The sequence below is a fragment of the Cimex lectularius genome, unplaced genomic scaffold (genome assembly GCF_000648675.2).
Source record: "Cimex lectularius strain Harlan isolate CLEC.00 unplaced genomic scaffold, Clec_2.1 scaffold6, whole genome shotgun sequence".
Lineage (NCBI taxonomy): Eukaryota > Metazoa > Arthropoda > Insecta > Hemiptera > Cimicidae > Cimex > Cimex lectularius.
In genome coordinates this window covers 1,003,653-1,024,260 of record NW_019392677.1, presented here as the reverse complement: position 1 = coordinate 1,024,260, position 20,608 = coordinate 1,003,653, and the positions used below count along the sequence as shown (strand labels likewise).

The window sequence follows — 20,608 nt, the reverse complement described above, 5'->3', positions numbered from 1 at the left end:
AAATTTTTATTTTCCTCTTTCGCGTACGATTTTTTTTTCTTTGCATTGGAGTTCAGTTTAGTTTTACCTCTCTGACAAAATACCATTGGCGGACGATCTTCGGCTTTTGTTCAAAAAACAATTTTGGTTGGTCGGTTGGTCAGGTCGTCAGACTCGTACAGGCCAAAGTCGCTAACTCGCAACTCTCCACTCAACCGAGGCTTCAATTTGGATAAATCGAAAAAAAAAGATACTTTTCAAACGTTTTTTTTTTAGACTTTTGATATTTCCTTAGTTTCATAAATTGTTTGGGGATATGTTGACCAAATTTTATGAAGATTGATACAGGGAATCAATTTGAAGTATCAACAGGCCAAAGTCGCTAACTCGCAACTCTCCACTCAACCGAGGCTTCAATTTGGATAAATCGAAAAAAAAGATACTTTTCAAATGTTTTTTTTTTTAGACTTTTGATATTTCCTTAGTTTCATAAATTGTTTGGGGATATTTTGACCAAATTTGATGAAGATTGATACATGGAATCAATTTGAAGTATCAACAGGCCAAAGTCGCTAACTCGCAACCGAGGCTTCAATTTGGATAAATCGAAAAAAAAAGATACTTTTCAAATGTTTTTTTTTAGACTTTTGTTTACTTGACTCCTTAGTTTCATAAATTGTTTGGGGATATTTTGACCAAATTTTATGAAGATTGATACAGGGAATCAATTTGAAGTATCAACAGGTCAAAGTCGCTAACTCGCAACCGAGGTGATTTTGGGTTCGATTCCAGGCGAAGCCCATGGAATAGTATAAAAAAAGTATTTTAAAGTGGTTCGCGACACCCAACGTTGGACGTTAAGCATGTATGGCAGGACTTAACTTTTACTTTGACTTACTTTTGACACACTTGCTAAACACTTACCTTGTAATTATTCTCGATTTTTATTAATTATTTTTGATCGATAGTTTCTCATTTTTCATTGCGATTTCATCCAGTATTACGTTAATGTATAAAATCCTTCCAAGACGAACAAATTTAAACCTTTGTTTATTTATCAAACTATATATAGGTGTATCGAAACTAATGCCAGTGTAGATTTTTTTTTAATGTACAAATAAACAACTTTACGTTTTGTTGAAGAGGGCGAATAAATGGAAAGGAAGATAATACATACATTTTATGTAAATGAATCCCAGTGTGGTTCAAGAAAGTGTCTGCCAATCTCCTATCAACGGAATTACCAATTTTCTTAAAAGAGCCAGTGACAACAAATGACACTTCCTTAGGTGTCTATTTATAACGAATTTTAACAAAAATTTATAAACATTCGTCCCAAAGTTTCAGTATAAGCTTCAATCTAATCCGAAGGATTAATTGGCTCATTGTTTATATGAATTTCCATTATTAACTTGGTAATATTCCATTATTACTATTCCTTTATTCCTTCTACCTTGGTAGGTCAAGGTTGTATTAGGCACCGTTTTAGTCGGGCGTAATGTAATATCTGATATCTAACATGTAATCATTTTTTTTTCACTTTAGACGGCGAACAATAAACACAGTTTCATAAATTTTTAACTAAAATTGATTTGCATAAAAAATGCAGGTTTCGTAAAGCCTTTTGGGCTATTTTTTCAAATGCAAATCCTTCTATTTGTGGGACATGTTTTAAATATCAATAAATCTCTATCACTCTCGCTCTTTCTTACAAACACGTTGTAATCTCTCTCTCTCTCTCTCTCTCTCTCTTTTTTTGCTTTCTTTCTATCTCTCCCTCAACTTTCTTATATTTTTTAACGTTTTTTCTAATTTTTTAAAATTTTAAATTGGCGGGTAGATTATTAACTAATTATTTAACTTATTCCGTGTTAAGTAACTTTGTACAGAACAATAGACTTAATAAACCGGCGAAGTTGGAATGACAGCGGAGATGCATACATTTTTAAGATTACGGCCGTCCTCGACCTTCGCCGGCTTATCTTCACTTTTGAACGCTGCCGGCCTTAGCGATTTTTTTTTTTGTTGATAAATTGTATAATTGCATCATACTACATATTATATCATTTGGAAAATGCACGAACTAACTTCTGGGGCAAAAATGAAACGGCCAAAACGTCAAAATTCTGATTGTTTGAACTCTCGCTATTATGGTCCTACTTTTTAAGGGTGAAAAGCTGCATTTTTCGACTGAACAGTTCCTCTATGATTATTTCACCTGAGCTATCGTGACCTAAGTTGGTAGAGCAGCGGCGTATCTAGCCGAAGGTCGTGGGTTCGAATCCCTTTCGTGCCATTAACTTTTTTCATCTCGACTAAAAACCTTAATTAATTGTAATGTATTAATTGGTCAAGTGGACCACGAAATTAGTGAATTTATTCATTCAGTCAGTCTTTTCGTTATGGCGATTGAAAAGAATGTTTGATCATTTTAGGTCATGTATCAAACGTCGGATTTGAAACTATAATTTTAGTTAATGTTTATTCAAGAAAAACACTAGTTTTAAAATCAAATCATGTAACAAAATAAAGAAATTTATATTAGCTTTGGCAAGACGATACTTCGTTCAAGAAGTAAACCCATGGATAAAAACAAAATTTTACAAAGAAGTTAAAAAATGTCCATCCACCTATGTACTATCTCGTCCGGATGTCCTTCCTCTCGGATCGCTGGTTCAAGGTGACAATTGGCCCTGAATTTTCACACATCAAGCCCATCAAGGCCGGCGTTCCCCAAGGGAGTATCTTAGGACCAATCCTCTACACAGTTTACAGTGTTGACATACCTGTGGAATCTAACACATCACTACCTTCGCGGACGACACCGCAATACTCTTCATACATTCTGACCCTATCCATGCAGCAAAAGTAACCAAAGATCTCGAGATTTCATTACCGACTGACGCACTGGATTGCGCTTCAAACTAAATGAACAAAAGAGCCGGCACATGACGTTCAGACTTGAATGAATCAGTGAATCACCAGTGAACATAAACAGTATAAGTTCCTCCATCCAATCAAATCCTCTACTTTGGATTTTAACTCCACCGAAAATACGTACAATTCAGACGCCTTCTTGAACTCAAATCCGCAATGAGTGCACACATAAATTAACAACATAGAAGACACTAATCAGACTGATTTGGACTTACGGAGTCGACCCGTGTCGTTCAGCCAAGCCATCCAACATCCAAAGAATCCAATCTTCTCAATCAAAAGCCCATGAAGGACATGATAGAAACACGATTCCACAATTTCCACTCCAAGTTTCCACACCAATTGACTACCTTATTCCCTTTCCAACGTCAACAATCCTCCACGCCGCCTAAATAGACAAATGTTCCCATCTTTACTTATTCGAGTTGAATCAGGCGGAGGTTTTTTTCCGGACTCACCCCCCAGAGGGCTTCTCAGACCAGCCTAGGGTAACACCGAGAAGATTTTACATGCTGGACTTGTCACAAATCCTTGGCTAGCTAGGTGGTGCAAAGCTACACAAATTCAAAAGTGCTCTTAAAAGAGCACATCCATACATGTGCCTTAAAAAAGGCAGTTTTGTAGTTTCTGACCCAGATTTTTAGCCATACCTTTCACCACTGCCGAAGAGAGAGAAGGCGCACTATCTCCAGGTCCGTTGGCGGTACTGTCCAGCTAAGGTACAAATTCTTTGCAAACCACGATCACCACGAGTACAACTTCATTTAGTAGATTCGCTTGGGTGCCTACTCCCGTGGTTCAATATTATTTTTAAGGTGGGACTGATCATCCATCCGGGAGTTCATACAAACCTACTGATGCACCCGTTGCCTGAGGGGGTGCAGGTTCAGTAACCCAGGAAGCCTCTGTCAAGCAGAGGGGAAAAGGAAGGAAGGGGAATAGGTAAGGAGGGTTAGGGAAGGTAAGGGAAAGAAATTGCCCCCACCATTGGTTACCCCTAGACGCCAGAGCTGATGGTAGGTCTTGTCTAGGCCCATGGGAATGTGGCCCTATAGGGTGACCAACCACCGCCTAAATAGACATTCTTTCCCGTATTTCCTCTAAGCCCTTAAACGGACATGAGGATCTTTAACGTCCGCGCCTAGCCTTTCGACTCTACCGGACGTTTTGATTCTCAAGATGAGAGATGATGCACATCCGCTCGCGACTGGATGGGTGTTACAGCCGCAAGTTTTGGTTAGAAGCCGCCCCGGCACTCGAGGGGCCGGGGACCTCACCATCTGCTTGTCCATTCCGAGTGGATGGGGTTGCATTAAGCACTAGACAGTGTGCCGCTCGGAAAGGGTAACCCCAGTTGGCTGAAATGCTTCAGCCTGGGGCGTCCCGCCGAGTTCCCTATATAGAGAAGGTGACTCTATCTTCCAGAGTATTGGGGCTCCTCCAGCGTAAAAACAACCAGGTTTTTCCGGCCGCGGTTTTCTTTAAAGTGGAATGTCTAACCACCCCTAGAGGAACACTGCCCTCAGAAGGAAACCGTTTACGGTACCCAGGAGCAACAGGTTCACACTAAGTTCTCGCCAGGGGCATCGCCACTAAGACACTACGGGATGCTCTACTGTAGCAGGGTTTGGACTTGGAACATTTTCTGCTACCCCGTAGTTCAGATGGTTATGCACCCTCCCGCGTCTATGCAGACAAAATCTGGTACCCTAACCGTCGTGTGCCTCTGATGCAGCAACCACCGACCGCTGCCGACTCGGAGGCCGATACGAATCCAGCTTGTTCTTTAGAGAAGGTGCCACGCTCCCAAGGCTACACCATTACGTTGTGCCTGGATAATCTCCATGGGTTGGGAGAGGTCTCAAGGAAATATGAAATGGAAGTGACCGAGGACACGAGGCTCCCCTTTTCAGGTTGTACCCTCCGCCTTGGCCACGCTGTACCACCCATTGTCACCGTAGTCCCACATTTAATGGGGTATGGCTCCTCTGTGTGGATCGTCTAAATAGACAGTGACTTCGTGACCGCATAACACAACCCAATTAACCATCAATCCTAAACACTGAAAGTTCACTATGGCCGGCCAATATTCACGCCGGTAATTTTTTTAAACATTTATTTACATTTAAAAATGTATTTTTTATGTATTGTATACCAGCAGATTGGATTTCTGTTGGTGAGTGTGGCATTCTGTCTCTGATCCATATTTTCTTTTTTTTGTCTGCGGGATAATTGTGTTTATGGTGGGTTTTAATGGATGAATTGATATTTGAAGATCTCTGTGAAGTGTGTTACTGTTTAAGGGGCAGAAACAATTAGTCGTAAAACCTTTGAGTGAAAATTTTGTAATCTTTTGGCCGATCCGTAAACTTGGCACCCACATCCAAATGGTAACTTTGATGGTCGGGTCAATCAGTAGTAAAGCATTTTAAATCGTTTGTTAAGTGTTTTTTTAATCGTGTCTTAGGATTCCAGGTTAGTTAGTCTTTTTCCTAATATAAATCCTAAATAGGAAATCCATGTATCGGATTGGTGATCAGGTTCGTATAAGTTGAATAAGTTTATGTAGACTTGTAAATGTGATGTGTCGTCACTTTAAGGGGTTAAACTTTATTTCCCAAAGATTTATCCACTTTTTAATTGTTGATGTTTGGTTTTGTAACATAAAAGAAGCTTGGTAGGACAGGGTTGTTTATGTCAATATGGCGGTGGCATAAGAATAGGCAGTGCATTCTGATTTGTGGCCAGATGTAAAAATCGAGTATAACAGCGGAGCGAGTATTGAACCCTGTTGTACACCCGCAAGCGCTTCTATCATATCTGGTTTACTGCGAAAAATCTCTCCTTGAGGTATTATTTACTAATTAGATAACAGAGGAGTAAAAATAATTTCTGTAGTAGTCTTTCATGCCGTGCTTTTTCGAAAGTCTGAGAAGCATCTGAAAACATTCCAGTCGCGTACAGTCGTATCGTGTCATGAAGTAATCTGAAATTCTGCCAAACTGATGGTCTGCTAAGATGTTCCAAGTAATGTAGAAATAATTCTTTTGTGAATTAATTTTTCGGATAATTTTGAAGGAACGGGTTACCAAATAATAGGTCGGTAAGATGACGAGTAGATTAAATTTTTTTATGTGTTTGGGATAATTTTAATATAAGAGTTTCCATTATATGAACAAATGTTAGTTGCCAATATTGCATTATTTTTAACATTTGAGTTTAACACAATTGCATTATTATGGCCAACTAGGACTAATAAAAAAAAACATATAGATTGCATTATTATTGGATCTTGAAGAACTTTAGCTGTTATCAAATCATGACAAGGTGATATTTTTATGATGCCGGATTTCTTGTGATACAATCCATTTGTAATTAACATTTAAAGTTGCCTTTCGTAACCAGGTGTAGTTCAGTCTCGACATTAACCCCAATAATTCATGTGGTCCGATCTACTTCGTTTCTTACTATAGGCACTTCTTTGGCAACTATAAATAATTTATGTATATTTATGAGTTTACAAAATTTGCATGTCAAAAGAGCCTAAACGTGGATAACCTTACAAAGTAAAAACTATTTGAATTAATTTGTATTTATTTTCAGTTAAAAATTAATATCTCTTTAAACGTTAAAACATCTTTTAGTAAATGTATTTATAATCTGCAAATTAGATCTTTCCCTTTCAGCTTAAAAGGTTTAAAATAGATCCTTATTTTAGGAAAAAGTGACAATTGAACCCAGGTTGTTTGGTAAATCAATTTTCAATCGGTTTGAACTCTTAATTCCGAAACTGTCAATATTGTCTTAAAAGAGAAACTAGGTTTAATATCACCTCTGAACGCCATGAAACCAGCCTTAAATATTATTTAAAAATTGTTGAATTTTAATATATTTCATTGTTTCCAATACAAAATCAATAATTTCCGATTAAAAACAAGAATAAAAATGTTTTTAAATAAGTAAAATTGATGTTTTAGATATAAAAGTAATAATGTTTATTTAGTAAGAAAAAAATCTTACAAAACAAAATGTTTGTACTGCCATTTTGTAGATACACTAAACGTCATCAATAATGTTTACTGTACTGTTACTGAATGCTATAAATAGGATTGAAAGGATTGTGGATATTCAAAATTGACTTTTTTCAACAAAATTTAAATCCACTTGTTTGCTTTGGGAGTGGGAGTTTTCTATTCAAATCACATTCCGCACGGGTGAAAAATTACTGAAATAAAAATAAACTGAAAGTTAGATTTTTCAACCGTTAAAGTCAAGTTCGCAAGCTCTCATTTCTATTGTTTCGGATCGCCCTGAGTTGACTTTCGGAGGTCGGGAAATAGCCGGGAGTTTTACATTTTTTCGTAATCGGCTCTATTCAATATGAAATTGTTATCATTTTCTTCTTTGAATTGTTTTCAAGGACTGCCGTGTAAAACCGCACTTTTGTCTGGAGTCAAATTGACGGTGGCTTTTTAAAAACGTGTTCAGACCGGATACGATGGAAAATAATCGATATACTTTACTTAAGTGATCATTAGCATTGTTCTGGCTTAAAATAAATAATATGAATGCACAATGTTTAATTCAATATGGTTAATGTTTTTTCTTTATGACGACAAAAAATTACTTGAACTGAATAATTATTTTGTGTAGAGATTAGTGACCGTTAATCGATAGTTATTCAGATATCGTGAGATGCGGTCGGGTGTGATGTAGGTTTCAGAAAAACATTTTCTTTATCGTGCCGTGAATAATTATTATGGAGAGAGAGGAAAGAGAAAAAAAAGAGAGAGAGAGAGAGGGAGAGAGGGNAGAAGTGAAAGGGAGAGGAGAGAGAGAGCAACTTGAAATAAATTTAAGCCATAAAAGCCTATCGCTACGGTCTGTATTTGATAAAGTATGATAACGATAAAAACATGTTATGAAGATTGCGAGTTATTTTAAAAGGAGTTAAAGGGAAAAAGGGGGAAATGCTTTAATAATCAGGCCCATGTAGAAAACTGCTATCGAATTAACCAAATGTCGAATTAATCAAATTACAGAAATCCACAATTCTACGATGGGCCTTTTAAATTGTTAAAAAAAAACACGCTGAACCGGCATTGGGTTATCGGGTCATTAGTCAGCAACCCGCGAGTGAAGACCCAAGACGGATTTCACCGAATCTCAGACCCACACCCAGCATTACTCGTTCAAAAAATCTTTCATTAGCCTTTTTTTTAACACATTTTAAATTGTTCATAAACTTTATCAAATGTTACTTCTAATCTGAAAAGTGTAGTACAGAAAATAACGCTTAAAATCACATAAGACCGGATTTTGTACATGTACAGAACTGTAAATCATGACAATTTTGAAACTTTCATATCTGTTTCCTATGTTTCATATCCTTCCTAAATTATTTTATTTATTTTTAAAGTGATCAGCTATTTTAAATATTTAAATGTTCTATATGATTAATTTTTTCTCCAAAATTATTTTGATAACCCTTAGGGGGAAGATTTCAACCTCCATGGCTTGTCCTAAACCGCGTGGATAATAATCATAAACACCATAAGCATTTTTAACGAACGCCTCTTTCCCTTCAATATATTGTGTTGTATATTTTCTTTTTAATAGCTACACCCTTAGAATTTTATGATGAATTACTTGCAAAAATTAGGAAAATAGCTTTTTTACAGCAAGACGACCTCCACCGCTGGAAATGTGTGATCGTGTCGAAGGCGCATTGTATTCAGTAATTTATGCTTTAACTTACGTCACCAGACCGTGCTCTAATGAACTGTGTAAATGAATTTGTTAATTCGCCTGAATTTATATCGGTCAAAGCAGGAGGAAAGCGATCAGTTTACTTAAAAAAAAAATTGTTCGAAGGGTGGTCATTCGACCCTCTGATGAAAAGTGAAATTTTAAATGTACCATTTTCCTAGTATTCTAGAGAAAAATCTTATAATTAAAATATATTACATTTCCATCGCAAATTTTTACGATACGTGTCAGGTCGAGTTGTGTTTAATCAGCTATTCGAAATTCATGGCGAAAAACAGCATGATGACATGTGAAAATACATCGATAACGTGTAAGCTTTTCAAAATTAATTTGATCAAATAGCTAATCAAAAATATAAATTACTTGTCTTTCGGTCTTAACCAAAATTTCTCATCAAAACTTTCGGTATAGTCATCATCATATCAGCTCAAAATTATCATATGTACAGATTTTTGTTGTCCATTAGCTACCCATTGGGGTAGAAATCTGCGTTCCATTTTGAATACTTCCTCATCACAAGGTAGTCTATTTCTTTCTCATCGTGCCTCCTTTTTAATCTGATATATTTGAACATTTTACACGAGCCAGATAATTACTGTAAAGGTTGATTGTAAAAAAGAAGAAAAAATCAGAAAGATCGAAAATTAAACTGCAAATAACTGTCTTTAACTTTGCCCCATGAAGCATATAAAAAAAAAAAAAAAAAAAAAAAAAAAAAAAAAAAAAAAAAGATCGGAAATTAAACTACAAATAACTGTCTTTAACTTTGCCCCATGAAGAATATATTTAACTTTTTCCGTTGTTTTCACTGATCATATTGCATATTTTCATTCTGTCTTTTTAATCTGATATATTTCATCATTTTACACGAGCCAGATAATTACTGTAAAGGTTGATTGTAAAAACTATCTTTAACTTTGCCCCATGGAGCATATATTGAACCATTTTCTGTTGTTTTCACTTATCATATTTGATATTTTCATTCTGCCAGTTTATGAAAACTAGATGTTTACATATTTGTAACTCGAGAGGAGGCAGTCTTCCAGCGATTTTTTTCATGCATTTGTTTGATTTATGTTTGACATAGATCACTGTGATTTTGTTGATGGTTGTTGATTGTTTTAAATACAGAAACATTTTCAATTATGAAGAAACACTTTATGAGAAATTATTACACGCTGATGCTTCGGAGTCGTGTGGTTTCGTCCAGTAGTTAGCCATTTTGTCGACGGTGGCAATTTTTTAACAGTGGACCTTTTTGGCCCGCGGGCTCGATTTAAAAGTCGTGTTCGACCAGGAAGAAATACTCTGGAACAAGGAAAAGAAAGAGATGTACAGAGAAGACTTGTGATATTTAGGCAGAAGGTATTGATTGCCAAAAACTGGGTCACGACCTCCAATTCTCTGGAAGCTTACGATGTAGGATGAAGTCTTTTATTAAATTCCCTTTGGAAATGGCATTCCGAGTACTCTCGTTTTAATAAACCCTCGTGGGTTGTTGATAGTTAAAAATAATTGGACGCCTTTTCACTTCCAGCTTTAATGGTCATACCAGTCTCAAATTGGAATTTCTCACAAAAAATAAAAATAGCCAAAAAATAAAACAAAAACATTCGAAAAACTATCAGGAGATATATATTTTTAAGAGCACATTCTTCCACTGTTTTACAATAGAAAAATTATTACTTATATTTCCTTCATTTTAAGATATCACGATTGATCACTTTCTGTTTTTACAATTGTCATTAAAAAAAAGACTATAATGTACCCAATATTTTGATCAATTGATGCTATTTATTTATTTTTTTTTTTTTGCAATTTATTCTTGGACTATTCATCATTGCTGATGAAATATCACCTTAGCTATTACTTCCAGCTAAGTGGACATGCCATACAAAAATATCTGCATGTGATGATGTTGAGATGATATGATGGTCATGGATACTAGGAAGCGGGTTTTTTTTGTACCCCAAGCACTGCAGTCTTCTGGTTTAAAGTACTTTCCTAGTTCCTTAGTTCGGTTTCACACTTGATCTTTCTCTTAAGATGTTCCTTTCCCTTGCATTTTCTTTGTAACTTCGGTTATATCTCCATTAAGCAGTAGCTTCGTGTTCAACGATGAGTGACTGTTTCTTCCTTCTCATTGCCTAACCTGCAAATGGGGTCATCATTGACTATGCCCACATTGTGTAGATGTTTCCTCAGATATTAATCACCAGTCCTATCAATCCTCAGAGTTTAGCCTTCTCTAACCCACTGAGATTACCAGTAGAGGGTTGTTTTAACATAAGCTTACTGTATCTATCACCTCTAGAGTTTACACATTTTTTCTTTTGCCTTTTTTGGATCCATTCTGTGATGGAGGATTCTGAGTTTGTTTTTGCTATCCCAAGAATAGGACCAGAGCCTAAATATGGCCTTGCAGAGCCTCCTAACAGTATGTCTGCTTTTTCATTACCCAAAACGTTTCCTGGTACCCAAGATATCATCAGTTACATTTTCTCAGGTTTTGGAGATTTTGGATGCATTCATCTACTAATTTTGGTGTGATTTGTTACATGCTGCTTTAATACCTACATGCTAATGCTTTAATGGCTGTTTGCCTACCGAATCTTATGGGGATTATTTTGCCAGTGTAACCTCTTTTAAAATTTTCAATGGCACAACCATTAATCGCATGTATTTTAGCTTGAACTTCCCCAATGAGTTTGGCTGCTCATGATTTGGGCTTGTACAAAAAACGCCTGACCCGGTTCCTTCGTTTTTTCCCTGGTGCAATCGTATGTCATATTGTTGAATCTGATGGAGCTGATATGAATTACAAATATTCACAAAAAGCAACCACTACTGTTCATCACTACTAGACCACCCAACCAAAGTAAAATCATCAGAGAGAAATTTGAAATTTTTTTGTTAGACCATTTTATAGCAATTGATTCAAAGTTCAATGCTTCAGGGTACAGTGATGCTTAATCTTTGTAAGAATTTGTTGTTTTATGAGCTATCCTTCCAGAAGTTTTAGTACCCCCAGAAAGCTTGTATTTTTTAATATTTTTCTTAGTCAAAGGGTTACAATTTAGACCAGCTCAACACTTACAGTGAAGAGCCGCTGTGCCAATATCTTAACCGTTGCAACCCCTGGCTCTGGGCTCTAGTATTGTTCATTAAATAAAAGATATAAGTTTTATGACAGAACCAAAATTTCCCTTAACAGACAATATAAAAGAAATGCCAATTCAAAATTATGACAAGGATTAAAAATCTTCCTATCTGACCAAACTTAAAAATTAACCTCATACATTGGCACTTTTTATCATATAATAAATATTTAGGTAAGACTAAACAAAACAAAAATTGTTAACAAAAAAGAAGTAACATGGGATGTCTCAGAACAAGACAAAATGGCAAACTGATAAAAAATCAAGTTGTTTTCATTTGTTGAAATTTTCTGTTTTTTGTTTCTGTTTCAAATTAGAAATTTTACATCATGAAACGTGTTCTGCATATATTGCCTTTATTCGTCTTAATAATAAATCAAGGATTTGTAAATGTTTAAAATTGATTGGTATTCTTTTTATCGTTTTCCCTGAGTAGAAAATTTTATGGCAACCCCAATTTATTTTTTCCCTGTAGTCTTGATTTGTCCTGACTTTAATCAATAATCAATAAAGGTTTAAATTTTGCATATATCTATAATCAAAGTTAAAAGAATCAAGCAATATGTTTCTAACAGAAATAAGCTTTCTGTCAGCCCCAAATCTTTCATTTCCCAAATCATCTTTCTTATGATCATTAATCAAAATAAAAAATAATAAAAAATCTGGTATACAAATATATTCAAATGTATCCTTTCCCATCCTTTGTTTTGCTGCCATAATTAATTATGAAATCTTACAAGTTTAATTGATAACTATAAAACATGAATTTTCAGTTCAAAATTATTTTATTTTTTTTTTCCATGGACTAAAATGTTTTCTTGCCACTATAATATCCTATTTTCCCACAATAGTCAGTTAATATATTAAATAATTTAAGTTTAAGACAGCTAATAGATAAAATATTTTAAGTTTATGAATAATTATTAGCTTTTTTTAAGTTAAACTGTTGTTAAATTTATATTTTTGTCATGTTGTGCTTATTACCAGGATTTACTTTCATTAAGTAATCTTTGATAATTAAATAATTTTAATGCAAGTCATTACAAAACTATTGTTTAAATGGCCAATTAAAAAGTAAAATGAGAAAAAGTTTAAAAAACAAAATAACATTACGTAACATGAATTACTTATAGGATTTACATTATTACAAATTACCTGCAAATATATACAATTACTTTCATAAGATTATATCAGAAATTACACCAAATACAATACAGTGATTAAGAATTAATAATGATTTTGAAAATTTTAAATTTTCGTATGTGCAATAATATTTGCTTTTGGTTTATAACTTGTTTAAGGTGTGTGTGAATTGCAGGGAAGGAAACGACCCAGACGATTACAGCAGGCTTACATATAAGAAGCTGTTAGAGGAAGTATGCAGGTTTGCCAACGTCCTTATATCGCGAGGAATAACAAAAGGCGACAGGGTTGCAATTTATATGCCTATGGTACTCGAAACAGTAATTGCCATGCTCGCCTGTTCAAGGATAGGCGCTGTACACTCCATAGTCGTAAGTACCTTTTGCACTTTTATCAACTGAACTGTACCAGACTAAGTTTTTGGACAGTTTGCAGGCTTCTCGTCCGACTCCCTGGGTGAACGGATGTTTGACTGCAAATGTAAAATACTCCTTACTACCGATTTTGTGTGGAGAGGCGAAAAACTACTAAAGCTCAAAGAAATCTGTGATCAAGGTTTGTTATTAATCAACATATATTGTTTTTTATTAGAAGGGTGTTAATGTTACAACTGAATTTAGGTCTTAAAAAGTCAGAATCTCTCGGACACAAAGTCAATAATTGCATAGTTGTTAGGCATCTTCCAAGACTAAGTGCGACGATGAATTGTACAAATGGCGCTGCAGTAAAAATAGCAGAATGCAATGTAAGTTCTAAAGTATTTTGTATTTGAAGCTTGGTGTTTTATTAAAAGTTTAAATCAAGGTCCCTTGGAATGACGACAAAGACTTATGGTGGCATGAAGAAATGGAAGATGCAGAACCCTCCTGCTATCCAGTCTGGGTCGGAGCTGAAGATCCCCTTTTTATGCTCTACACTAGGTATGCTATCGAATATATTCCTTTTCAAACTATATTCTAATAAAAAAATTATGTGAATTATAGTGGATCTACAGGGAAACCAAAAGGTGTACTTCACACGACAGGTGGATATTTGCTGTACGCTGCAACAACATTCAAATACGTCTTTGATTATCACCCCAATGATGTCTACTGGTGTACTGCTGACATTGGATGGATCACAGGACACACTTATGTTGTATACGGTCCACTGGCAAATGCAGCTACCAGTGTCATTGTAAGATTAAAGCTATTTCTGTTCATATTTGATAAAATGATAACTAACACTTCATTTTAGTTTGAAGGTACACCATTCCATCCTGACAATGATAGATTTTGGGCTGTGATAGAAAAATACAAAGTCAATCAGTTTTATACTGCGCCTACTGCTCTAAGAGCATTGATGAAATTTGGAGATGAACCAGTAAAAAAGTAATGGAAATTTTCCCAAAATTCATTTAGCAGTTGCTAACAATTGTTCTGGGTGTTTTTAGACATAACCTTAGAAGCCTGAAAGTCCTGGGGTCAGTCGGGGAACCGATTAACAGAGAGGCATGGATGTGGTATTACAATGTCATTGGATCGGGGAAGTGTTCCATTGTAGACACATTCTGGCAAACGGAGACGGGTGGCCACGTCCTGACACCACTCCCCGGTTGTACGCCAATGAAACCAGGATCAGCAGTACGTTTAATTAACTGTAAACTATTATTATGTAAATTGCACATGCAAAAGTGGCAAAAATCATAGAAGAATAATTCTAAAATGTTACATCTTCAATTCATTACATACAGAACTTGTTTAAGTAATCAAATTTTAATTTTCTTAAAGGGCAATGTGAAAAGTCTTAAGATTTCATTGCATCAAAGAGCAATTTCAAAAATTCTTCTGCAGTTATTGACTCAAACACACATTCAAATACAGCAAACTGAATTTAAACTTTAAAATTAACCAGGCAATATGAAAATAATAAAAGAATGTACAGACCATAAAAGTAATTCATTTTATAACCTTAGTACCCAAAAATAATCAAAGATTTGGTGATACAGTATGACAAATAGTACTCATGTGCTCAATTTTAATTGTATAAATATTTTTGAGTGTATACATCTTGTAACTTTTTTATTTAGCAAATGCCAATCTTTATCTTGGTACGATGGGCGTATATTTCGTTAATTTCAATTTTTTTTCTATGCCAATATTTGTAATTTTGTTGAGATGTAAGCTGTTGATCGATATATCGTATTTTCCTCTTATTTATTTTGAAATATTGTCAATTCACTAAACTGTTTTTACATTATTGTTTTAGACATTGCCCTTTTTCGGAGTTGAACCAGAACTGCTTGACGAAGAAGGCAGAGTGATAGAAGGCCCCGGTGAGGGCTATCTCGTTTTCAAACGTCCATGGCCAGGAATTATGAGGACTCTTTTTGGCAATCATGCCCGCTTCGAGGAGACATACTTTTCAAAGTTTCCAGGCTACTACGCCACAGGAGATGGTGCTAGGAGGGATGCTGATAACTACCTCTGGGTCACAGGAAGGGTTGACGACATGCTCAATGTATCTGGCCATCTGATGAGCACTGCGGAAGTTGAATCTGTTCTCACTGAGCATCCTGACGTCGCAGAGGCAGCAGTCGTATCTAGGCCTCACCCTATCAAAGGCCAGTGTCTCTATTGCTTCATAACACCAAATGTCGGTGCCAAATTTGACAACGTTCTTGCATCACAACTCAAAACTAAAGGTATTGTTTGAAAATTTTAATTATAATTTATTTTTATCACGTTTAACAATTTAATCAGTTTCGTTAATATAATTTGATTTATGTGTGACAAATTTTTTTTTCAAATTTAAATTATTTTATCTTCTAATTTCATGAGAGTTTCTTTTCTAATTTGATCTTTACTGAGGGGGGGGGCATTTTGCCATCTTCAGTGTTAAGGCTGTGTGATTTTTGTGAAGTCAAATCTCTTTTATAAGGTCGGCAATAAAATATATTGCTGGAGGCACACTGAAGATGGCCGAAACGCGTCTGACAACCCAATGAAGATAAACAGACCAAGATTATTAGTAAAGATCAAATTATCTCGTTATGTGTTAATATAATTTTGTACGCTTTCTAATTACTATGAATTCAGCGTAAAAAAAACAAAATCAATTTTTCATTTCAGTTCGTGAGAAAATCGGTCCTTTCGCCATGCCTGATGTTATCCACCATGCTCCAGCATTGCCGAAGACTCGTTCAGGCAAAATTATGAGAAGGATTCTCAGGAAAATAGCCATTAACGACAGGGATGTTGGGGACACATCCACACTTGCCGATGAGTCTGTTATAAAGCAACTGTTCAGCACCAGGCCGGAGAATCTGAACATCTAAACTAACTAGACCCACCCTCGAGCTAACGCCATTTCGCTAGATTTTCTGTCTTTGAAAGTTTTACTTTTGTACATAGCCTGTTGTAATATAATTTTCCTTCTGTAAATTATCATTCTTTTCTTTTAGTTTTATTTTAACCATTTTATTGATAATTTCAAATTGCGGCATTTCTCGCTAGGCCTATTTGAATATGTACTTATAAACTTTCACCAGAGATATTTATTTTTATGTTTGTTAAAGAAGAAAAAAGATAAAATGGTGGAGGAACAGAGCTCTTGTTATGTAGAATCTAGTCCAGATTAGGTGTATGTTTACAATTTTAGTGTGATATTGCACAATATGCTGTCTATGTAAAAATGCACAAAAAATAATGTATATTCATCACAAAATGATGAATGTTATAGCATGAAAATATGTAAAACATGCACATCTTGACAGTATCAAAAGTATGCTTTAAATATAAAAACGGATGTAATACAATAAAAAATGTTGACAAAATCCAACTTTAAAATTTATTTTGAACAAATTGTAAACATTTTCTTTTGATGACCAAAACTAAAAATCTATTTTGTAAATAAATATTAGATTTTTCAGATATTTTATGACTCTGTTGGAATTAATTTTCAATATTTATTTTTTATTGTAGTATGTTAAAACGTACATGTTTTATCATTGACTCCTTAAAATGTATAAAAAATTTAAATATTTTTAAGGTCATTACAGTCGAGCATAAGGATCGTTCATGGGTAACAATAACAATTGTGAATATTTGCTTTTAAGTTGTACAAATTGATAAATATAGTAAATTAACATTGTGTGATTTAACGAAACCGATACATATCAATGTTCCAATGGACAAGTGATCAAAATAAAATAATATAGGTTTGTTGTGTGTTAAAACTTTTTCATATATCCAAAAACAAATCCTTGCAAAAAAAATTTGAAAAAAAAAATTATCAATTATTTTCTTTTGTTTAAAATCCATCTTAAATATTGTTTTAGAGAACACTTTTTTTCAGATGTTATTTCAATATCATTGTTATTTACAAGTTTTTGACAATATTTTTAAAACTTAAAAACTGACATAGGAAGCTACATTGGGTAAAATTTGTAACTTACATGTAATCGAATTTGCAATGATTGTTTTTTTTTTTTTTTTTTACACTCAATCTTTACAGCAGTACTAAAACCCGTTTTATTGCTTTAATGATAACTATCTTATTTTATTCGTAACTCGAAAGGTGTTACCGCACATCATCCCCAAGCCTGAATGAGTCCGGATGACTTTTTTAATCTGGCCTATGAGCTTGGGATTTTTTTGATGCCGAAATTGGTGATGGCAGACTTCCCACCACAATATTTTCTTCATAGATAAAATCAAAATCACAAATATTTTTGACAATTTTTGTACACAGAATATATAGTCCAACGATCTTTAATTATTTAGCTTTATGTAATGTTCACCTCATTTAAAAGTTTGTCTAAAACACCATTGCACTGTTAAATTTGATCCTTGGTCTACCTGTTCTCAAAGGGTTTGTCTGTCAGATGTATTTCAGCATCCATCTTCAGTGAGCCTATGCAATAGGTAATTTATTAATAATGAATTTTATAAACATAGAAAGGTGGCAAAGTTTCAAAACGTCTGACAGACCAAACCAACGAGAAAAGGCAGACCAAGATGATTAGTAGGGTTCAAACCGTAGACCTGGCAAAAAATGAAGACCTCAATTTAACATTCCACATGTTATTCTCTATTTTTTCTATCTCATCGCACTATCTTCATAACGAAGCATGTTCTTCCTTTTATTTGCTCATAAAATTGTGTTGTAGATTCGATTATTCAATATAGATTTATGGATAGCTTCATTAAGTTTTTAAACTAAACTATCCTTGTAGGAATGTTGAATCATGCCAATATTTCACTACTGAACAAGATGATTTATAACTATAGAAAGCAGGAGAATCATGTCAAAGAAATGCTACAAGAAAATATTCAGTGGCAGAACCGTTTTCAAGACCGTCTAAGGAAGGAAGAGCTTTCGTCAAAGCAGAAAGTAGAAATTCATGATACATTGTTTAACCTGCAGAAGTTGTACAAACTGCTTCAGCAAGAGCAGGAAATATTTTACCGTCAGTCGATGGAATGCAGTTTTCAAAGTTACGAAAAAAATATTTCATATGACAGCCTCGAAAAACAGCAGCATTACAACAAGCAAGTTCAAAACGTTATTCAGCAACAGCTGCATATCTTGAGTGAACTGCTTAGCGCCACTTTTTCTCCAAGTAAGAGAAGAAAGTCAGCATCGTGTGTAACAAGTGAAGTTGATATTTCACTGGAAATACTCAACGACAGCGTTCTCCGAAACATAGAACAACAACAGCAACAAATGTTACTATTAGAAGAAAACCAACCTGACACAAAAGAGTGGAAAATGGCTGAAGCAAATCTGAAAAAGCTTAAAACCCAGCAGAAAATCCATGTACATCTCGAACAAAACCTGCAAAGGCAACAGTTTATAAAAAGGCGTCTTAGGGATCAAGTTTTGTCCCAAGAGGAATACCAAAAATATGCAAATGATATGCACACCCTTCGTACACAGAGGCAGCAATTGTTTCAATTTCACGAATCGCTCCAAGATGAATTTAATCAATTCAAAACTGGAAGTTATATCAAAACAAAAAATATGGCTAGTGACCTCGTATGCACTCTAGCACTGCAACAGACTCAAAACCTTTTTAATTACATTAGCCAACAGCAGAATGTAAATAACGTTCTTGAGCAAAAACAGACCCTGTAAAACAATACTCTTAACTAATAATAAATGTACTTTCTTGTTTTCTATTTTAAACTTCAATCAAGTCAGTGGTTTAAATTACAAATAGCACTGTACAGTGGTGCTATGACAATATTCATATTAAGTACAAACAATTGAATTTATTCTTTAAAGGCAATGTTACAAATCATGCCGAAGCTTACAGAAAAAGTTTAAAATGCTTAAAAATATTCTAGAAAAGATTCATTATTATTAAATTATTAGCTATGGATTAATTTATGGTGATTAGACTATCCTTGTTCAGCTTATTGTGTTGGTTTTGTTTTCCAGACCTATTTTCATATTTCAACTTTTCAGTTATTTTTCTGTAGCCTTGAACGATGAGATGATCGAGGATGATTAAGAAACTGTTTTACCTCATAGACCTCATCAAATATCACAAATCATGTTTGTTAACATAAAATAGTACTATCAAAATATTCATTTTAAGTGAAAGACTTTCAATTTTTTTCCTTTTCAGCATTTTAATTAATAGCACCATTAGTGCAGGACTATAGTATATTAGTCAAGGAAGATATGTATGTATTTGGCAATGCATTGTATTAATGAATTAATTTAAATAGAAAGGGAAAAAAAGCCCAGAGGGGATGGTTGGAATGAAACTAAAGACCTACGATGGTCTACGAGCCAAGAGTCTATCACACTAACCACTCAGCTACCGCGCACCCACATGAAATAACTTCTGGTGGTGCAGTTACTATTACTACTACTACTAACTTGCAATTTTTAGGCTATTACAAAAGAATTTTGAAGATTTGGACAGGAATCAACTATAAAAGATGAATATTCATGCTGATTAGACTAGAACTGCAGTGTTTAAAGCAAGACTTACCGAAGTCTACATAATAGAAAAAACTTGTTCAATAAAATAAAATAAAAAATAAAGTTTCTACCAAAATTTGAAAAATGTAGTTATTTAAAATTGGAAGAGAAAATTCAATCTCATCGGCTTTAAGAAATTAGCGAAACAAAACAGATGAAAGTGGTCCAATCCCTTTGGATCACTATATTTTTCGTAGGTACAAAAACACATTTTAAACTCCGAATAGTACAAAATTGTTTTACATCATCCATGTCTCCTCCTTGTTGGTTTGTTCTCTCCGATGTGTTTCAACTAAGTAAAATACACAACCCAACACTGAAGAGCGCAAAAGCTTAACACATCTGCCAGACCAAAACAGCGAGGATAAACACGCCAGAATGATCAGAAATTACCAAACCCCAGATTTCAATCAAATAAAAGAATGTTCCATACCTGAGGAGAGGGTTGTCTATTCTGCAAACATATTATAGAAACTTGCAATTTTTTCTTACAAGGGGAGGATAAGGAAAAAAGAGTAACAGATTTTAATGAAACTAACAAAAAGGTGGACAAGGGGGCTGAGGGGATGTTTCAACCTCCAGAGATTACCAATGCGATCTGGCCCTCTGAGTGTCAAGACATTGGGCTGGGCCAGCATAGAAGCTTC

At 34.7% G+C, this 20,608-nt stretch overlaps 2 protein-coding genes across 3 annotated transcripts in view; both read left to right on the top strand.

The window, feature by feature from the left end:
• LOC106673911 (acetyl-coenzyme A synthetase) overlaps positions 1-17,202 on the top strand; it is a 28,830-nt gene extending 11,628 nt beyond the window's left edge. The window contains exons 2-10 of the mRNA XM_014406298.2: positions 13,162-13,357; positions 13,415-13,541; positions 13,607-13,731; positions 13,791-13,906; positions 13,970-14,162; positions 14,223-14,356; positions 14,419-14,608; positions 15,234-15,669; positions 16,097-17,202. Of these exons, the coding sequence (XP_014261784.1) occupies positions 13,162-13,357; positions 13,415-13,541; positions 13,607-13,731; positions 13,791-13,906; positions 13,970-14,162; positions 14,223-14,356; positions 14,419-14,608; positions 15,234-15,669; positions 16,097-16,302 (1,723 nt within the window). The 3' untranslated portion in view covers positions 16,303-17,202. The remainder of the gene's footprint in view (positions 1-13,161; positions 13,358-13,414; positions 13,542-13,606; positions 13,732-13,790; positions 13,907-13,969; positions 14,163-14,222; positions 14,357-14,418; positions 14,609-15,233; positions 15,670-16,096) is intronic.
• Positions 17,203-17,293: 91 nt separating this feature from the next.
• LOC106673736 lies at positions 17,294-19,943 on the top strand. 2 transcript variants are annotated; one of them, XM_014405947.2, is made up of 2 exons: positions 17,294-17,403; positions 18,202-19,325. In XM_014405947.2, the coding sequence occupies exon 2, from the start codon at positions 18,204-18,206 to the stop codon at positions 19,101-19,103; it is 900 nt and encodes a 299-aa protein (XP_014261433.1). In that variant the 5' UTR covers positions 17,294-17,403; positions 18,202-18,203; the 3' UTR covers positions 19,104-19,325. The 2 variants fall into 2 exon arrangements, 1 of the variants encoding a protein (XP_014261433.1); XR_002909975.1 differs by lacking the exon at positions 17,294-17,403 and adding an exon at positions 19,600-19,943 and having other exon boundaries at positions 17,414-19,526.
• The last annotated feature ends 665 nt before the right edge of the window (positions 19,944-20,608 follow it).